The 16,958-nt window shown below is 40.8% G+C and overlaps 4 protein-coding genes across 6 annotated transcripts; all 4 read left to right on the plus strand.

Annotated features, from left to right (window-relative positions):
• Nucleotides 1–1,008: 1,008 nt before the first annotated feature.
• Nucleotides 1,009–6,247, plus strand: LOC143008732 (casein kinase II subunit alpha-like). Of its 3 annotated transcripts, none has more exons than XM_076160599.1 (15): nucleotides 1,009–1,102; nucleotides 1,852–1,948; nucleotides 2,191–2,267; nucleotides 2,449–2,577; nucleotides 2,678–2,789; nucleotides 2,901–3,002; nucleotides 3,092–3,142; nucleotides 3,232–3,291; nucleotides 3,481–3,564; nucleotides 3,668–3,778; nucleotides 3,887–3,988; nucleotides 4,656–4,756; nucleotides 4,860–5,008; nucleotides 5,180–5,269; nucleotides 5,406–6,247. In XM_076160599.1, the coding sequence occupies exons 4-15, from the start codon at nucleotides 2,477–2,479 to the stop codon at nucleotides 5,519–5,521; spliced, it is 1,179 nt and encodes a 392-aa protein (XP_076016714.1). In that variant the 5' UTR covers nucleotides 1,009–1,102; nucleotides 1,852–1,948; nucleotides 2,191–2,267; nucleotides 2,449–2,476; the 3' UTR covers nucleotides 5,522–6,247. The 3 variants fall into 3 exon arrangements, with proteins under 3 accessions (XP_076016714.1, XP_076016715.1, XP_076016716.1); XM_076160600.1 differs by having other exon boundaries at nucleotides 1,026–1,102; nucleotides 1,812–1,948; XM_076160601.1 differs by lacking the exon at nucleotides 1,852–1,948 and having other exon boundaries at nucleotides 1,030–1,102.
• Nucleotides 6,248–6,438: 191 nt separating this feature from the next.
• LOC143008733 (serum paraoxonase/arylesterase 2-like) lies at nucleotides 6,439–10,046 on the plus strand. The gene is made up of 10 exons (XM_076160602.1): nucleotides 6,439–6,672; nucleotides 7,183–7,443; nucleotides 7,559–7,629; nucleotides 7,740–7,795; nucleotides 8,032–8,191; nucleotides 8,519–8,645; nucleotides 8,783–8,986; nucleotides 9,067–9,148; nucleotides 9,319–9,447; nucleotides 9,530–10,046. The coding sequence occupies exons 2-10, from the start codon at nucleotides 7,367–7,369 to the stop codon at nucleotides 9,689–9,691; spliced, it is 1,068 nt and encodes a 355-aa protein (XP_076016717.1). The 5' UTR covers nucleotides 6,439–6,672; nucleotides 7,183–7,366; the 3' UTR covers nucleotides 9,692–10,046.
• Nucleotides 10,047–10,271: 225 nt separating this feature from the next.
• Nucleotides 10,272–12,354, plus strand: LOC143008751 (uncharacterized). The gene is made up of 2 exons (XM_076160640.1): nucleotides 10,272–10,545; nucleotides 10,967–12,354. The coding sequence occupies exons 1-2, from the start codon at nucleotides 10,365–10,367 to the stop codon at nucleotides 11,944–11,946; spliced, it is 1,161 nt and encodes a 386-aa protein (XP_076016755.1). The 5' UTR covers nucleotides 10,272–10,364; the 3' UTR covers nucleotides 11,947–12,354.
• Nucleotides 12,355–12,464: 110 nt separating this feature from the next.
• LOC143008742 (uncharacterized) lies at nucleotides 12,465–16,823 on the plus strand. The gene is made up of 2 exons (XM_076160622.1): nucleotides 12,465–13,176; nucleotides 13,419–16,823. The coding sequence occupies exons 1-2, from the start codon at nucleotides 12,996–12,998 to the stop codon at nucleotides 15,146–15,148; spliced, it is 1,911 nt and encodes a 636-aa protein (XP_076016737.1). The 5' UTR covers nucleotides 12,465–12,995; the 3' UTR covers nucleotides 15,149–16,823.
• Nucleotides 16,824–16,958: the final 135 nt, after the last annotated feature.

A 16,958-nucleotide genomic window follows, 5' to 3' on the forward strand; every position in this document is an offset into this window, starting at 1 on the left:
GGAATCAAGGTTATTGCTGCTACATCTTCATCAACATTTTGCCCACGTAGCTATGGGTGTACAAATGTTATCAGTTACTGTATATGTTCTGTTTTATATTGATAACGCTAATACAGTTAGTAATAAAATGAGTCAGTCAGATGCTGCACGTTTGTCAAGTGATGCTATATAACATATACGTTACATCAATAATGTCAGTATTCAGAAAGGAGTGTTTTTTCGTCAGGCTTAAAAAGAAGTTCAAGAAAGTGTGTCACATAAGTTGTACCTCTTATCGGGTTTGTTACCACCATAGCTGCCATTGGGAGGAGAAACAAACAACAAAGGAAGCTAGAACAAATGAAATGTCATTAGAAATAGGATGTAACTTGCATGAAAGTGAAATTAAATGTCAATGAAGCTAGTTTTTCTTTTTCTTTAAATGTATACTGTATATTTATGTATGTCAAACTTACAGCTTCATCATGGTCTTCTTCAGGTCACAGCAGAATTCGATGTGTAGCAGCCAGAGTGCAGCTGGAGCTTTATATACTGCAGTTCCTCGTGTTTGTTCATGATTCTGTGTTTAACAGTGCATGACTTGCGGGAGCAGGCAAAACAATAGTAAACAGGCCACAGGTCCTTATCAGTTACAAAGACTTATTCATTCCCTCAGCTCATTTCGAAAATGATAACTTGTTATTTAGCTCAAAGAATGTGTCTTTCTCTCTGTTAATTATTGGTGGTTAGTTCTAATAAAATGCCCCTGGCTGTTCCCGTTACTCAGATTTCAGTCGAATGATCGACAGAGCAGCATTGTTCTTTGTTTCCACCTCACCATTGTAGCTATCGTAGTACAAGTTGTACAACTCATTATTTTTTTAACATGCATATTTTGAAGAGATGGTTCTTTTAAAAAGGCCCTATTGGACACCAGTTACATAAGTATCTTTATGTAACTTAGTTTCAGCCCCGGTCAGACCTGTTGGTGTGACAAGAGTTATGTTCACTCCCGATGGAAAAAAAAAGAGAGAAAAGAAGAGCGCCCTCTACCGGGGAGGCTGTTCCCACTAAGCTCTTGATCCCAAGCATCGCCATATTGACGTCCCTACACCGCTGAGAGGTAATATAAATGGCGTTATTTAACAATGAATCGTCGTGTGTTTGGCATTATGGTTGGGTGTGTTACATGTGAATACAAGCTGGGAACAAGCGACGACCGCGGTGCCGCGCAGCTCCCCGGTAACGGTGTTTGCGGGCTGTTTTTTCAAGGCGTTGTCAGCCAGTTGCCTCGCCAGCTAACAGGCTATTCACTCCTTAGCCGTGTTAGCGTAGCACTTTCTAGCTTAGTGTAATAATATTCTCGAAGCCTGCCGTTCGGCTGTAGGTCGATAAAGCGCCCCGGAGTGATGATTTTGACATTTTGAGGCGGGACGTTGTTCCATTTCGCCGCCGAATGAGGTCACGAGTTATGCGTAGCTCGTAATTTCTCTGTGACTTTCCACCCGGCTTTTCCCTCTGCTGTTGACGAGCTAATGCTAACTAGCTAACCAGTCCGAGCAGCTGCCCCCGTTAGCCTGACAGCTAACTGTTAGCGTCGCTGTACCTGTGTAGGCCGTGAGTGAGTACGAGTACGTTCGTTAATTTACAACCAGTGTATTAAAGTACTGCGTTCACATTAGATACACATTATAAAGCAGGTTTTTAACGCGACAGAAACCTCTCGTCCGTTAGAATTTCGCGTTTATATGGCCAAAAGCTCTTGGTGCAGCGTTATTGTATTGGCAGGGACGCTAGCTAACACCGTTTGCTCGTGTTGGCTTAATTGACAGCATTGATTTCCATCAACCGACTTTGTGCCTTTTGCACCAGGAGAGACCAGAGAGCCTGGTGTAGCCCCCCAGTGATGACTGCATTTAACTCTGTGCCTCCTGACTAGACTGGTTGGATGCCCCCATTTAACGCTCAGGTTTCTCCATTTCATACACCACCATATTATAACGCACACTGGAAGAGAATGAACACTCAAATAATACACACTGCTTAGAGTTTATGAAAGTATATTAGAAGTAGATGTTGTAAGGAAATGTAGTTTGTCTCCTTGGCCCATATTTGTCAGTTTTTTTTTTTATGTTGAACTAATGTGTATGATTTGATTGTTTGGAGTAACAAATGGTCCGTCTGTTTTAAACATTGTTTCCTTTCATTTAGTTTTCTTACCGTGAAGGCTTCTCAACCCCCCAAGTTTAAATTCAGTTGTCACTTTCATCCTGGAGGAAACCTCCAAGGTATTGTGTTGTCTTAATGATTTCTCACCTTATTTTATGTCTCTTGTAGTTAGTGAAAGGTGTCCTTCTATGCAGTCTAAAAATGAATAACATGGCTATGAAATGTCAACTTTGTGCTCATTTCTCTCATCTATATGAATGACTTAACTTGTTTTTTGTTGCTGTTTTTACCATGTTTTAGGAGATTTTGAGACGAGCCTGTGTAGAATATGTCTGGCCCGGTTCCAAGCCGCTCTCGAGTTTACCCTGATGTAAACACACAGAGGCCTCGGGAATACTGGGACTATGAGTCCCATGTTGTTGAATGGGGGTAAGGCAAAGTGGAATTATTAGTTTTGTTGTCTTGTATTTGAATTTTGTTGCAGGGAAAGTCATCTCAGCAATATTTAATGTGGCTTTTTGTTTTTCAGGAACCAAGATGACTATCAGCTAGTCAGAAAACTAGGCAGAGGCAAATATAGTGAAGTGTTTGAAGCCATAAACATCACAAACAACGAGAAAGTGGTCGTGAAAATACTGAAGGTATGGAGAGGATCTCTTTTTTTCCCCCTGAAATTGTGAAGTTTTGCAAGTGGTCTTATTCAGTTCAAGTGTCGATGTGATGTGTTTCATAACAACGCCCTCTGCTCACAGCCGGTCAAGAAAAAGAAAATCAAGAGAGAAATAAAGATCCTGGAGAATCTGAGGGGTGGTCCAAATATCATCTCACTGTTAGATATCGTCAAGGATCCTGTGGTAACTTTGTTTGTATTTTGCACAAACATAATTGCGCAGATTTTTGTTGTCACATACTGAATAATAAGATCTGTGAATTCTCTTTCCAGTCCCGAACCCCTGCTCTTGTCTTTGAACATGTCAACAACACAGACTTCAAGGTAGGATTCTGTCTATCCTTGTTTGCCATTTGTGATATGCTTATATAGATAATATACATATCTAAAGTCATATTTTCATTATTCCTCAGCAACTGTATCAAACCCTATCAGACTTTGACATACGGTTCTACATGTACGAAATCTTAAAGGTGAGAAACTCAACAAAACTTTTTGTTTCCTCTTTACTCACACTAGTCACTCTACTTGACACACACACTTTATTTGCCAAAACCAGTTTCACCTTGGCCTGTTCTTTGCTGATGGTTTATGCACCATATTCTGCACTGATGTCAGCCTGTACTCTAACATGCTGTTATTGTTTCCCTCGACTTTGTAAGGCTCTTGATTACTGCCACAGTATGGGGATTATGCACAGAGATGTCAAGCCACACAATGTAATGATCGATCATGAACACAGAAAGGTAAGGTGTCGTGTGCCGTTTTATTCTTTGTGCCAGTGTTGTCTGCAGTCACACAAGCTAATTACAAACTATGAAGTACATTCAACTCATTCTTATCTTTCAGCTCCGCCTAATCGATTGGGGCTTGGCAGAGTTCTACCACCCAAATCAAGAATACAACGTGAGAGTGGCGTCCAGGTACTTCAAAGGACCTGAACTACTGGTAGACTACCAGGTGGGGCGCCCATACTTCTCCTGTGTAACTGTAGTTATGCCAGGTTTACACAGAATCTAAGTGCTGTAAGGATGGGCTAACCAAACTGTCGTTATGGATTATTTGTAGATGTATGACTACAGCTTGGACATGTGGAGCTTGGGTTGCATGCTGGCCAGCATGATCTTCAGAAAGGAACCCTTTTTTCACGGGCATGACAACTACGATCAGGTATGACGAACCAGATTGTTGCACGAATTGTTGGCGGTCTTGTCCACGTATGAACTTTGACCTCACAGGCTGCTGTTATTAAAGTGGGCACAGGGTTTACACCTTATTTGACAATCACACTGTAGATCAGACAATAAAGAAAATGTTACTGATATGTTGCCGTTTCATTTGGGGATGTTCCCTTGACTACATTTGTTTAAATTTCAACATATACTATATTTTGAAGAATGTCTTTAATTTAATTTTTAAACAGTTTTGTAATATTAGAGATATAACCCTGACATAAAAGGTTTACAATTAAACTGAACTGCCTAAGATTGAATCAAGAGGTCAGAATCGATAGCCAGCCCTATTGCTCAAAGGCATCTCAGGAGTTGTTGGGGGTGGCAGGGTCCCTTAAATTTATGCTAAACTTGTTGAACTCACTGAATGTATAAAAAAAAAAAACATAAGTGAGCAGAGTACATTACTGTTATTATTCCTATATTTCCAGTTTATCTCCATTTTAAAGTAGAGAAAAAATGTTTTGGGTGTATAATGAAATCTCGCTACAGATCCATGTTGTACTCACTGTTATTTTTAGAACAAAATGAATTGTATTAAGTTGCTATAATGTCAAACATTTGTCAAAATGTACATGTTTAATTAATTTTCTTTTAACTTGCAGCTTGTGCGAATTGCTAAAGTACTGGGCACTGAGGACCTGTATGACTACATTGATAAGTACAATATTGAATTGGATCCACGATTCAATGACATTCTGGGAAGGTAAGAACATTGTACACTCTGGCATCAGTAATGTTTGGTTGAAAAGGATTTTTAACAGCCTTCCAATATAAACCTTTATTGTTATTATTGTGTGTTTGTTTAGACACTCTCGTAAAAGGTGGGAGAGGTTTGTGCACAGCGAGAACCAGCACCTGGTCAGTGCAGAGGCTTTAGATTTCTTGGACAAACTGCTGCGCTATGACCATCAAGCTCGCCTCACAGCTAGAGAGGCCATGGATCATCCCTACTTCTGTATGTTGGCTCAACTTTTCATATTGCTCTGGGTAGATGTCGCTAACCAAAGTTCCACATTCAACCTATTCTAGTGGCTTGATTGTGTCAACATATCTTTGATTTAATTTTATTTACTGTGTTCATTCTTGCATTCATATTTTTTATGTTCAAATGCACATTTTCTTTCAGTTCCCATCGTCAAAGACCAGGGGAGGGGCGCCACTCCAGGAGGCATGGCTGCCAGCGCTACACCAGTCAGCTCCTCGAGTATGATGGCAGGTAAGGGAGCTTGCTGACAACAATCCAATTCAAAATCTTTATTATTACTATATTCAAATTTTTTAAAAAGCTGCAGCACTAATTTGAGATTGCTGAGATATTTGAATTTGATTAATGAAGCCCCTTTCACTTGTAGGCATCACCTCAATGGCCTCCTCACAGCCATTGGCTAACATTGCCGGATCACCTGTCATCTCTGCCCCCAACACTCTGGCCACACAAGTCCCAGCAGCCACTGGGACCCAACCCTGAAGCCACCTCCTCCCCTGTGTTTCTGTGTGCCCATGGCCATGTCCTGCCCAGCTCTCACTGTGGCCCCAGGCATTGGCTCTCCTTTTTATGTTGAAAATAAAAGATTTAAATTGCTTTTCACATTCAGTTATATTTTGACATCCGGACTTGACAGAAATGTATTCTTGCACCTGTCAGGATTATTAGAATTAATTTGGGTGTGCTATTTGACAATGCCATTGTCTAGAAATTCTAATAAGATGTAGACATGAGAGAATGGATAATAAAATTTATTTTGTATGTTCCAAATATACAGTCTTGCTTGAAACTGTTTAATGGGGGTATTCTGCTGTCATTTATTACACTGTGAACTTACACGACTTCACAAAACAAGTCAGGAGTCTGGTGTGCCCCACCTTACAGTGCTTCATGGCTGCACACGGTTATGTGCAGGAGTTATTGCTGTTTTGAAGTTGTTAGATGCTATCACTCTTAAATTGGACTTTTGTAGATATTCTACAGTTACTGTCAGGTTGCATGCACCCAATGCTGAGTATCACAGGGTCAATAGTTTGCCAATTTTATGTTACTTTCACTTCTGTATGTGTATGTATGTGTTCATGTTTGTTTTTTATGAAATCTCTTACACATGATTTTGATTACATAGACAGTTTTGTAACTTTGGTTTATGTTGGGAGGAATCATCACCTAAAAGAATCAACTTCAGAAATAAACAATTTAAACAGGGCTTTGCAGGCACTACATGTTATTAATTACACGGTCTGTTGGCTCGTTTGACCTACTGAATGTGTGATTTGATACAACAGATGAAGTTGCATAATGGTCGATTTGGACAACTCTTGTGTGTAAACGGCAGTCGAACCTGATCTACCTGTTTGTGAGGTGTGTCCAAACACTTCTACCTTAACGGCTACTGAGGTGCCCTTGTACGCAGTCTGTCTGGATTACATTTTTTTGTGCCACATAAGCGTGTGTGATTAAATCCACACGATCACATCCCGTATGGCGAGGCTCTGGCTTATTGTGTGTGGATATGAATATTTTAGTGAGCTTGGGTACAACAGAATACAGTGTGAGCAATGATTTAACAACATAGAACACACGACTTTACTATTGGTGCTGATCGAGATGGGATCAGCACACGCTTATGGGTACGTATGCCTATATCTATACGTCATTGGAGCTGAAAACATTCCTTGTGCTCGGGGACGGTCACAGGATGGAACTTGTCAAACACGGGCACTCAAGCCGTTGCATGAACACACAGACTTTCAGTCAGTATTTGGAAGTCGAATGTACGATACAGTTCAGTATCCATGGTTTAGACTGTAAACGGGATGGTTGAGGACATCACCTGGAACATCTTATCAAACATCATTAACACTCAGAAAACGCAATAATGCAATTACACGACATGCAATTCACTGTCAGAATCTGGCTCCATCGAATAGCATTATGTTTACATAGCTCCCAAACTGGAAGTTTAAGCCAATGGTATATATGGTGCGTTAACGTACATCTCGTAAGTCATAGCCCCCACTGTTTAAAACATTTTGGCGCGACTGTTCCTTAAATTAAGACTTACCTTACCATTGTGGGTATTTTATAAATGTAACCAGATATGCCTTTCTTTCTCTCTTTTTTTATTATTTTTTTTTTAGAGTTGACTGATGGAACAACATGGGACATCTTCGTATCGCGTACATATCGAATAAGTGTATTAATTTCCGACAGCCATGAAGGCAGCATCAGCAGACGCCTGCAGTGACACACCTCGGCTTTAGCACCAGTTTGCTCACTTTCGCATACTTCAGGAAAACATCCCTGCACGAAGAAGTTCCTAACATGGGGAAGCTCCTCTGCATCTCACTGCTCGTTGCTGCTTTAGCGGCGCTTTTCGGATACAGAATTATCACCTTAAGGTAAAGACCGAATCCCACTTGGGTTAGCAGGGGAAAGTTGTTGCTGTAAACTCTGTATACGTGTTAGTGAATGTAGCATGTAGCATGACCTCATGTGACCTGTGACCTCCTGCAGGGAAAGGCTCCTCTCCTCCAGAGAGATCACCCAGAATCACCTGCCCAACTGTTTCACGCTCAAACAGCTGGGTAACATTTACTCAATCTTAATCGAAACAATCTTAAAATACAAAATACTGCTAAAATATGAGACCTGCACATTTACAGCAGAATAATATGAACTTTACTCTACTTTCCAGGACAAGGGTCAGAAGATATCACAATCCTCCCCAACGGACTTGCCCTTATCAGCACTGTAAGTATTTGAAGAGTCAATGAGCAAAATCTAAAAGCGTTTTGTTATGTAAACCGACTTCTAACTACAGTGTTTCAATCTTAACTCCTTAACAACAAACTCATATTGTCTCCGAAGATTCTCATGGCAACTTTGATCACATACATAAATTAGCTTGTGTATGAATGTACAGCAGTTGCACATATTTGTTTATGTAAATGTCATCCTGTTTTTCTTTTTTTGCTTTTCATCCTCAGGGTTTGAAGTACCCTGGACTGCCAGAATCAGATCAGCCAGGAAAGATCTTCGCCCTTGATATGCACGATTCTAGAATGAAACCTGTGGAGTTGCGCATGCCAAGGAACTTTGATCTGGACTCATTCAACCCCCATGGCATCAGTGTTTACACTGATCGAGGTGCGCATGCTCAAATCACTTACACCTTAGTTTGTATGTGCCCTCATATGACCCAAATCTCTCTACATTTAGCACTTAGAGAGCAGAAACACCTATTAAGTGATGCTGTCTGCATTTACAGGCACAAATGATTTACTTACACAAACTCTTTCAAGTTATTTTCAGGATTAGATCAAAAGGAACCCGCTAAACACAACAAAGCAACGAGAGAAGACATTTAACATAACATAACACAACTTTAAAATAATCCATACATTTACAGCACATCTTAAGTTGGGTGATGTCTTGTCTCTGATATTTAATGCCTTGTTACCTGTCATCTTTCAGACGACACGGTATACCTGTTTATTGTCAATCACCCTCAACTTCAAAGCCAAGTAGAGCTCTTTAAATTCGAGGAGGAGGACCTCTCCTTGGAGCACGTGAAAACAATAAAACATGAACTTCTGCACAGGTACAGTATGGTGCCAAAACTTCATTGTTACAAACACAAAATGCAGTTTTTCCAGATGTAATGAATATCGGGAGAAGTAGTTGGGTGTTGACATATTTTCACATAAATCCTGTTGTAATTCATTTTCTTCCTTACAGTGTAAATGATATCGTTGCAGTCGGAGTGGAGAGCTTCTATGCTACCAACGATCACTATTTTGCCCATTACCACCTCAAAGTGTATCTGGAACCTCTTCTCGGTATGCCCTGGAGTAGTGTGGTGTACTACAGTCCTGAAGGAGTCAAAGTGGCCTCTGAGGGATATAACTTTGCAAATGGCATCAATATCTCACCAGATGGAAGGTATCCATTATGTATGTCAGTCTTCTTATTGGTCATTCAGTTTGTGCTCTGCCAGTCAGTGTCTTCTGTCTCATTAACAGGCACATGTATGTGGCCGATACATTGGACCATAACGTTCATGTGCTGGAGATAAAACCGGACAAAACATTGGTCTTTGAAAAGGTAAATGTTACAGTGATATGAAATTGTACAGATTGCTATTACTTCTAGAATGAGAAAAAAAGTCTTGTAATGATAACTATATGAAAATTATGTAATGTTTGTAATGAAACATGTTGTAATTGTCCCAAAATTATTTAAAATGTTGACCTTGTCTTCTGATGCCTCTCCAGTCTGTGGCTGTTGGTTCACTTTGTGACAACATTGAAGTCGACCCTGAAACTGGAGACCTGTGGATAGGCTGTCATCCTAACGGAGAGAAAATGCTCTTGTTTGACCCAGAGAATCCACCTGGATCAGAGGTTTGTGCCGTCACTTTTGCCAGTAAGGATGGTATGGGCCACCTGGAAAACGCTCACTTCTGTGGTTTTCTTCCCTGAACAGGTCATCAAGATCCAGAACATTCATGCTGAGCAGCCAGTGGTCACTCAAGTGTATGCTGATAACGGCAATGTCCTCATGGGCTCCTCTGTAGCGGCCCCCTTTGGGGGAAAGTTGCTTATTGGTACCGTCTTTCACAAAGCCCTATGCTGTGATTTGAAGTAGGTGACAACTTTTCATATTCATCATTCTCATTTCCTCAAATCCTAATTTTGCACGGGACATCTTGTAGAAGCACTGTCCAAAAATTCTGAGCACTTGTTGTGTCAAGAGGGCAAAATGTGTACTTTTGCTGATCAGTTAACTGATCGCGCTGTAGAGCCAGGACACCAATTGAAACTAGGTTTGAGTTTAAACGAACAAAACCACAGTACAGGCATGAAATCACTTCAGCTCAAATTCTCATCAAACTTGGAAATATGCACATTTTACTTTTCTTTACTTTACTGTGATTTGGTTGTTGGTTCGTTGTGGTTTGGGGTGAAGGTTTTTATAATAAAAAAAAGTGAATTTGCTGGTATCGCTGACTGATTTGTACTAAAGAAATTAAAGTCACTTTTGTTTCTGGAGTACACACATGGATTTGTTTGTTTTTCAGCTGTGATCAAACTTTGTCATTGTGGTTTTTGATTTCAAATTGAGAAGATAATGTTAGAAATTGCAACACACCCTCCAGTCCAGTGGGTGGCGGTAATACAAAGACTTCCTACTGACACTGAGCTGACGTCATCTACTGGAAAGGCTAGAAAAACGCAGCACGACTGTGATTGACTGATGGACACCAACCAGTGATGTTTCTGGAGTTTGAGTGGAGAAAAGTTTCCGTCTTTTGTGAAAAATGCCCAAAGTCCAAATGATGATAGCCCAGGAAAGACAGCGACCGACTGCGGCGGTGGAAGAGCTGCAGGAGGAGATGCGAGCCTTAGAAGAAGACTTGTCCCAGGCACAGCAGGAGAGCGACAGACTACGAACCCGACTGTTCGACGCTCTCAACCCCGAAGTTTGCTTACACAGAATAGGTTTGTCCACTTTTTTATAATTTACTACCAGGTTAGCTGCATTTAATACCACGACACTGAATATTTTCACCGACAAACAGAATCACATTACATGCACACACTATGATGGTTTTAACAGGCAAAGGGACTGCTCAAAAGTCAATTTCTTAGTGTTGTGTTAAATGTAGTGGAGGAAATTGAATAGTCAGTTGTAGTTTTACAAGGTAAGATGGTCGATTTATATACAAAAGAATAATCTGACACTATTAGAAGACATATTGAGTGAAGCTTTTTATTGTCAATGAAAGCTTTTGCCTGGTCAATATGTTGAAAATTGACAATTAGGATAGGATGTTTATTGATCACACCGATGAGAATTTACCCCGACAAGCTTGGGCAAATATACCCTCATGTCTTTCTGTTATATATTTGTCTGTTTCAGCATTGGCTCCAGACATCCCACAACTGTTTGTGCAGCAAAAGTGGGCCCCCAGTCTGGACCAGGAGGAGCCAGAGCACTCACTTATTAAAGAGGAACAGGAGGCCCTATTGATCAGCCAGGAGGAAGAGCAACTTCATGGTTTGAAAGAGTCTGTCAAGAGTAGAGATAGTGAGGTGAAAGTTCAGTCCTCACAGCTTTATCAAAGTCAAATTGATGTGAACACAGAGACTGAATGTCCATCCAGCTACCCATCTCGTAATGGAGACCTGAAGGTGCACATGAGAATCCACACAGAAGAGAAGCTCCATGGTTGCTCAGTTTCTGGAAAAAAAATCAATAAAAAAGAGAATCTGGATCCCCACACAAGAATTCACACAGGTGAGAAGCCACACGGTTGCTCAGTTTGTGGTAAAAACTTCATGAACAGGCGAGCTCTGAGGATACACACAAGAATCCACACAGGAGGAAAGCCGTTTAGTTGCTCAGTTTGTCATAGAAATTTCTCACGTAAAGGAAGTCTGGTTCGCCACATGGGAAGTCACACGGGAGAGAAACCATTTAGTTGCTCATTTTGTGGTAAACACTTCACTCAAAAAGGACATATGCAACGCCACATGAGACACCATACAGGAGAGAGGCCACATAATTGCATACTTTGTGGTAAGAACTTCGGTTATCGAAACGATCTGAACAGACACATGAAATTCCATACAACAGTGAAGCCATTTAGTTGCTCTGTTTGTGCTCAAACATTCACTCTTAATGGAGACCTGAAGATCCACATGAGAATCCACACAGGAGAGAAGCCATTTAGTTGCTTAGTTTGTGGTAAAAACTTCACTCGAAGCGGAACCATGCGGCACCACATGAGAATCCACGCTGGAAAGAAACTATTTAATTGCTTAGTTTGTGGTAAAAACTTCACTCGAAGCGGAAACATGCAGCACCACATGAGACTCCACACAGGAGAGAAACTTTAATTGCCCAGTTTTACTAAAACCTTCACTCTACATGGGAATCAGAAGGTCCACGTGAGAATCCACATATGCTAGTTTGTTTCAGGAATATTAAGCAAACCATAGACAGTGAACTATTTGCTCAATTTGTGGTTAAAAATGAAAAAACTTCACTCGAAGTGAAAATCTTAAGATTCACATTAGTAGCCACACAGGAGATCGAAGGAGGTTGAAGGTCCACAAACATTAAAAAATATAACAATAATATCTATAATGGGAATTTTGTCACTATAGTTGAAATTAATTTGAAGCTGTGTCACTGTTGTATGTCTGACAATGCAAGAACAACAAGTTCTACTGTTTCATTGCATTCGGTCATACTGACATTAACTGTTGCCAGATATTCCAGCCAAATAAACACTCAGAATTGAATGTGTAGACCTTCATGTTCAATTAAACAAAGGTGAAGTTAATCATTTATTCAGACATGTGTACAGTCAGTATAGCAGGAGTATTTGGGAGACCTCTCTATCATATACATAGACAGAGTGCTGGGTGGATGGTGGGCTGGAAATGAATTGAAGAAAATGCAATAACTTGGTTAATTACTTACGTAAGTAAATTCCTTTAAAAAAAATGGAGTAGATTAAAGAAAGCAGTTTAACGGATGTTTTTATTTTCTGCCTGTGTTTATGCTGTAGTGGAAATGTCCCTCTTGAGTCGCCGTAGTGTAGGTTAAGATGACGTATGCAGGAAACCTGTCTCTTAACGAAGCTACGGTAACTTCTATGCTCGCTATGCCGATATAAACTGAAACAACACAGAGCGAGTCAGGGTGACAGATACCAAACTATCTGTTTTAAGAGTATCAGTCTTACATGTGTGTGACTGGACGGTGGTGCTTATCTTCACACCGTCTCACTCCCTGGTAGCTGTTGCGAAGTTAACTCGTACTGAAGCTAATTTAGCGTTTTAGCTTCGGAAATCGCCGCACGACACTTGAGTGGCAGATGGACACCAATCAGTGATTTTCCTATGGAGTTTGTGTGGAGAAAAGTTTTCTTTGTGCGAAAATGCTCAAAGTCCAAATGCTGAGAGCGCAGATGAGACAGCGACCGACTGCTGCCATGGAAGAGCTGCTGGACGAGATACGAACTTTAGAAGAAGGCTTGTCCCAGTCACAGCAGGAGAACGACAGACTACGAACCCGACTGTTCGACGTTCTCAACCCCGAAGTTCGCTTACACAGAATAGGTTTGTCCACTTTTTTTACGTTTGATTACCAGGTTGAACTAAATGAAGCATTAAATACCACGACACTGAACATTTTCACTGACAGACAGAATGACAGTGGTGTGAGGGCACGCACACACACACTCACCTCCATGACACCAGGCTCTCCACCCTACTGAACTGTGACCTCCCAACTATTGTACCCCTGCTAGCTTGGGCAAATATACCCTAATGTTTTTCTGTTATATATTTTTCTGTTTCAGCATTGGCTCCAGACATCCAACAACTGTTTGTGCAGCAAAGGTGGACCCCCAGTCTGGACAAGGCAGGACCAGAGCACCCACTAATTAAAGAGGAACAGGAGGCCCTATGGATCGGTCAAGAGGTAGAGCAGTTTCATTGTTTGAAATGGTCTGTGAAGAGTGAAGACGACGATGAAGCAAATGTTCAGTGCTCAAAGCTTTACCAAAGTCAAATTGATGATGACACAAACGCTGCGCCTCCCTCCAGCATCCGAACTCAAGATGGAGACCTCAAGGTCCACATGAGATACCTCACAGGAAAGAAGCGGAATGTTTGCACAGTTTGTGGTAAATTCTATGCCTCATATAAAAATTTGAAGCGCCACCTGGGAATTCATGCAGGGGAGAAGCCACATGGATGCACAGTTTGTAGAAAATGCTTCAACCAAAGTGGAGAACTGAAGTTACATATGAGAATTCATACAGGAGAGAAGCCACATAGTTGCTCAGTTTGTCGTAAAAGCTTCGCTCAAAGTGGACAGCTGACACTACACATGAGAATTCATACGGGAGAGAAGCCTTACAGTTGCTCGGTTTGTGGTAAAAGCTTCGCTCAAAATGTACAACGGCGTCGACACATGAGACTCCACACAGAAGTGAAGCAGCACAGTTGCTCAGTATGTGCAAAAACATTTACCACAAATGGAGAACGGAAGGTCCACATGAGAATCCATACAGGAGAGGAGCTGCATGGTTGCATAGTTTGTGGTAGAAACTTTGCCAGATATCAAAATATGAAGCGCCACATGATAATTCATACAGGAGAGAAGCCGCATAGTTGCTTAATTTGTGGTAAAAACTTCAGTCAAAATGAATCTCTTAAGCGGCACTTGAGAATCCACACAAGAGTGAAGTTGCATGGTTGCTCAATTTGTGGTAAAAATTTTGCTCAACGTGGAACTCTTGAGATGCACATGAGAATCCACGCAGAAAAGAAGCTGCATGGTTGCACAGTTTGTGGTAAAAACTATGCCAGCTATAAGAATCTGACGTATCACATGAGAACTCATACAGGAGAGAAGCCACATAGTTGCTCAATTTGTGGTAAAAACTTCAATCAAAATGAATCCCTTGGGCGGCACATGAGACTCCACACTGGCGAGAAGCCACACAGTTGCTCAGTTTGTGCAAAAACCTTTATCACAAGTGGAGAACTGAAGGTCCACATGAGGATCCACACAGGAGAGAAGCCGCATAGATGTTCAGTTTGTACAAAAACCTTTGTCAGAAATGGAGACCTGACGGTCCATATGAGAATCCACACAGGAGAGAAGCCGCATAGTTGCTCAATTTGTGGTACAAACTTCATTCGAAGTGGAACTCTTAATGTGCACATGAGAATCCACAGTGGAGAGAGGCCCTATAGTTGCTCCGTTTGTTCCAAAGCTTTCACCACAAATGGAGAACTGAAGAGACACATTAGACTCCACACAGGAGAGAAGCCATTTAGTTGCTCAGTTTGTGCAAAAACCTTTACCACAAATGTAGAACTGAAGAGACATATGAGAGTCCACACAGGAGAGAAGCCATTTAGCTGCTCAGTTTGTGCAAGATCATTTACCATGAATGGACATTTGAAGAGACACATGAGAGTACACACAGGAGAGAAGTCATTTAGCTGCTCAGTTTGTGCAAAAACCTTTATCAGAAATGGATATCTGAAGAGACACATGAGAGTCCACACAGTTTAGTTGCTCAGTTTCTAGTAAATACTTCACTCAAGAAGGAAATCGGGATCCCCACATGAGAATCCACACTCGGGAGAGAGAATGTGTGTAAAGGTAGATAAGACGTAATATGAAAAGATGTGTCAATCTATACAGAATAGAAAACGTTCTGCTGCAGTGTTGGATTACAAAGCATAAGTGTGTTGCTGAGAGCAGCAAAAATAATAATAACAAATAAAGCTACAGGAGTGGAAATTTTATGTGCCACAAACACTGAAAAACCACCAATTCAAGTGATGAAAGTGAGCTGAACTGTTTTATCTGTCAATAATATTTGTAATGTCTTTGAATTAAGTCCAAATTCTGGGGGTGTGCCAATGTTGTATGCCGAACATGTTCCATTGTTTCTGTATTTTGTGATGCCGACATAAAGGGTTATGCCTTCAGAAAAGTGATCTAAGGTGAGTGATGATAACTTCCTTATATGGAAGTATCTCCCTTTATTTTCAGAATCCTAGCCAAAGCTTTGTACACACTAAAACAAAAAAGGATGATGTGATTTAACAAAACAAACCTTAAATGTAACAACAAATGAATTGACAAAGTATTGCTCTGTTAAAAACAGCAAGAAAGAACGAAAGAAAGATTGTGTGTGCCCAGTATACGTAGTAGGCCAGTTTACTAATGGACGATTGTATAAAGGCCAATAACAATGTACTTCAACAATTTCATTGATATGATAAGTGGTTAAATTATTGTTTTTTGCTTTATTTTCTGGTGAAGTCTATGCTTGGTGTTTTGATTAATAGATTCTGATATAGGACCAGTGGAGCTGTATTTCAATTAACACAGGCACATACTTTCAGCCTTTGCTTCACCAAACAATACAAATCTCCTGAAATTAGTAATTGTGCTCCCAGCAGTCTGTTAGGACGCTTGTAGTGATATGTGAGCTGCCCCTGCAGTGAGCCAATATGTCTCTAATGGGAAAAACGAAATGTTGTGCATTCATTATATACAGTATGTACTCATATACTTAATGAAGAAGCATTAGAACTAGAAGTCACATAACCAATGCATGCTCAGCATATTAACTTTGTTTAGGTGTTCATAGAAGAGACAATACCTATAGGTCTTTGGGGCAAGCAACTAGCCAGGATGACTGTGACAGGCAAGTTACAGGGACACTCGGCGAGCATTTTGGTAGTGTGAGAAGGTACCATCTGGCTATCTGTCACTGAGTGTATAAAGTAGAGATTTTGTCCATTGCAGCCATCAAGACTGACACTTTAATTGCTATTATGTACCCATACTTGCACGTCTGAAGAATAAAAGACCATGAAAGACTCTTCATAGACTGTGAGCCTTATCTAAGAGAAATACCAACACAATGTCATAAACAGCTTTATTCCTAAATCTCAGTGGAATCACTGCCATTTCTACCTGCATTGCAGTTACAGGAGAAGTTTTAAAAGAGCTGCTGCATATTCACAATGCCCCAATGCCCTACATCAGTGGTTCCCAAAGTGGGGGGAGTGACCCCTAGGGGTGTGCAGAGCGGCTCGGGACTCATCTGGCTGCAGGAGAATGAGTGTCCAGAGCGCCGCCTGCAACTTGGTGGAAAACGAAGGGATGGATGTAGCTGCACATGCATTTGTAGCACAACTAATGGTTTTAAAAGATTTTTTACCCATTTAGAAAGCACATGTCTATTCTTAAGAAGTATTCCTGTTGATTTGACATAGTTAGAGGTAATAAATAGTAGTAGTAGTAGTAATAGTCCACATCTGCTGCTGAGCAAGCAGTTTTCTTGCTTGAATCTGACATTTAAGTG

Source organism: Genypterus blacodes, unplaced genomic scaffold (genome assembly GCF_046128005.1).
Source record: "Genypterus blacodes isolate CSIRO-AG114 ecotype Tasmania unplaced genomic scaffold, CSIRO-AGI_Gbla_v1 ptg000107l_1, whole genome shotgun sequence".
NCBI lineage: Eukaryota > Metazoa > Chordata > Actinopteri > Ophidiiformes > Ophidiidae > Genypterus > Genypterus blacodes.

Coding starts and splice junctions, on each gene's coding strand:
- LOC143008742 (XM_076160622.1), top strand. CDS start 12,996: ATGCTCAAAGTCCAAATGCTGAGAGCGCAGATGAGACAGCGACCGACT. Junction 13,177..13,418: donor AGTTCGCTTACACAGAATAG/GTTTGTCCACTT, acceptor TTTCTGTTTCAG/CATTGGCTCCAGACATCCAA.
- LOC143008751 (XM_076160640.1), top strand. CDS start 10,365: ATGCCCAAAGTCCAAATGATGATAGCCCAGGAAAGACAGCGACCGACT. Junction 10,546..10,966: donor AGTTTGCTTACACAGAATAG/GTTTGTCCACTT, acceptor TGTCTGTTTCAG/CATTGGCTCCAGACATCCCA.
- LOC143008733 (XM_076160602.1), top strand. CDS start 7,367: ATGGGGAAGCTCCTCTGCATCTCACTGCTCGTTGCTGCTTTAGCGGCG. Junction 8,987..9,066: donor AATATCTCACCAGATGGAAG/GTATCCATTATG, acceptor TCTCATTAACAG/GCACATGTATGTGGCCGATA. Junction 9,149..9,318: donor AAACATTGGTCTTTGAAAAG/GTAAATGTTACA, acceptor ATGCCTCTCCAG/TCTGTGGCTGTTGGTTCACT.
- LOC143008732 (XM_076160599.1), top strand. CDS start 2,477: ATGTCTGGCCCGGTTCCAAGCCGCTCTCGAGTTTACCCTGATGTAAAC. Junction 5,009..5,179: donor CATGGATCATCCCTACTTCT/GTATGTTGGCTC, acceptor ATTTTCTTTCAG/TTCCCATCGTCAAAGACCAG. Junction 5,270..5,405: donor CTCCTCGAGTATGATGGCAG/GTAAGGGAGCTT, acceptor TTTCACTTGTAG/GCATCACCTCAATGGCCTCC.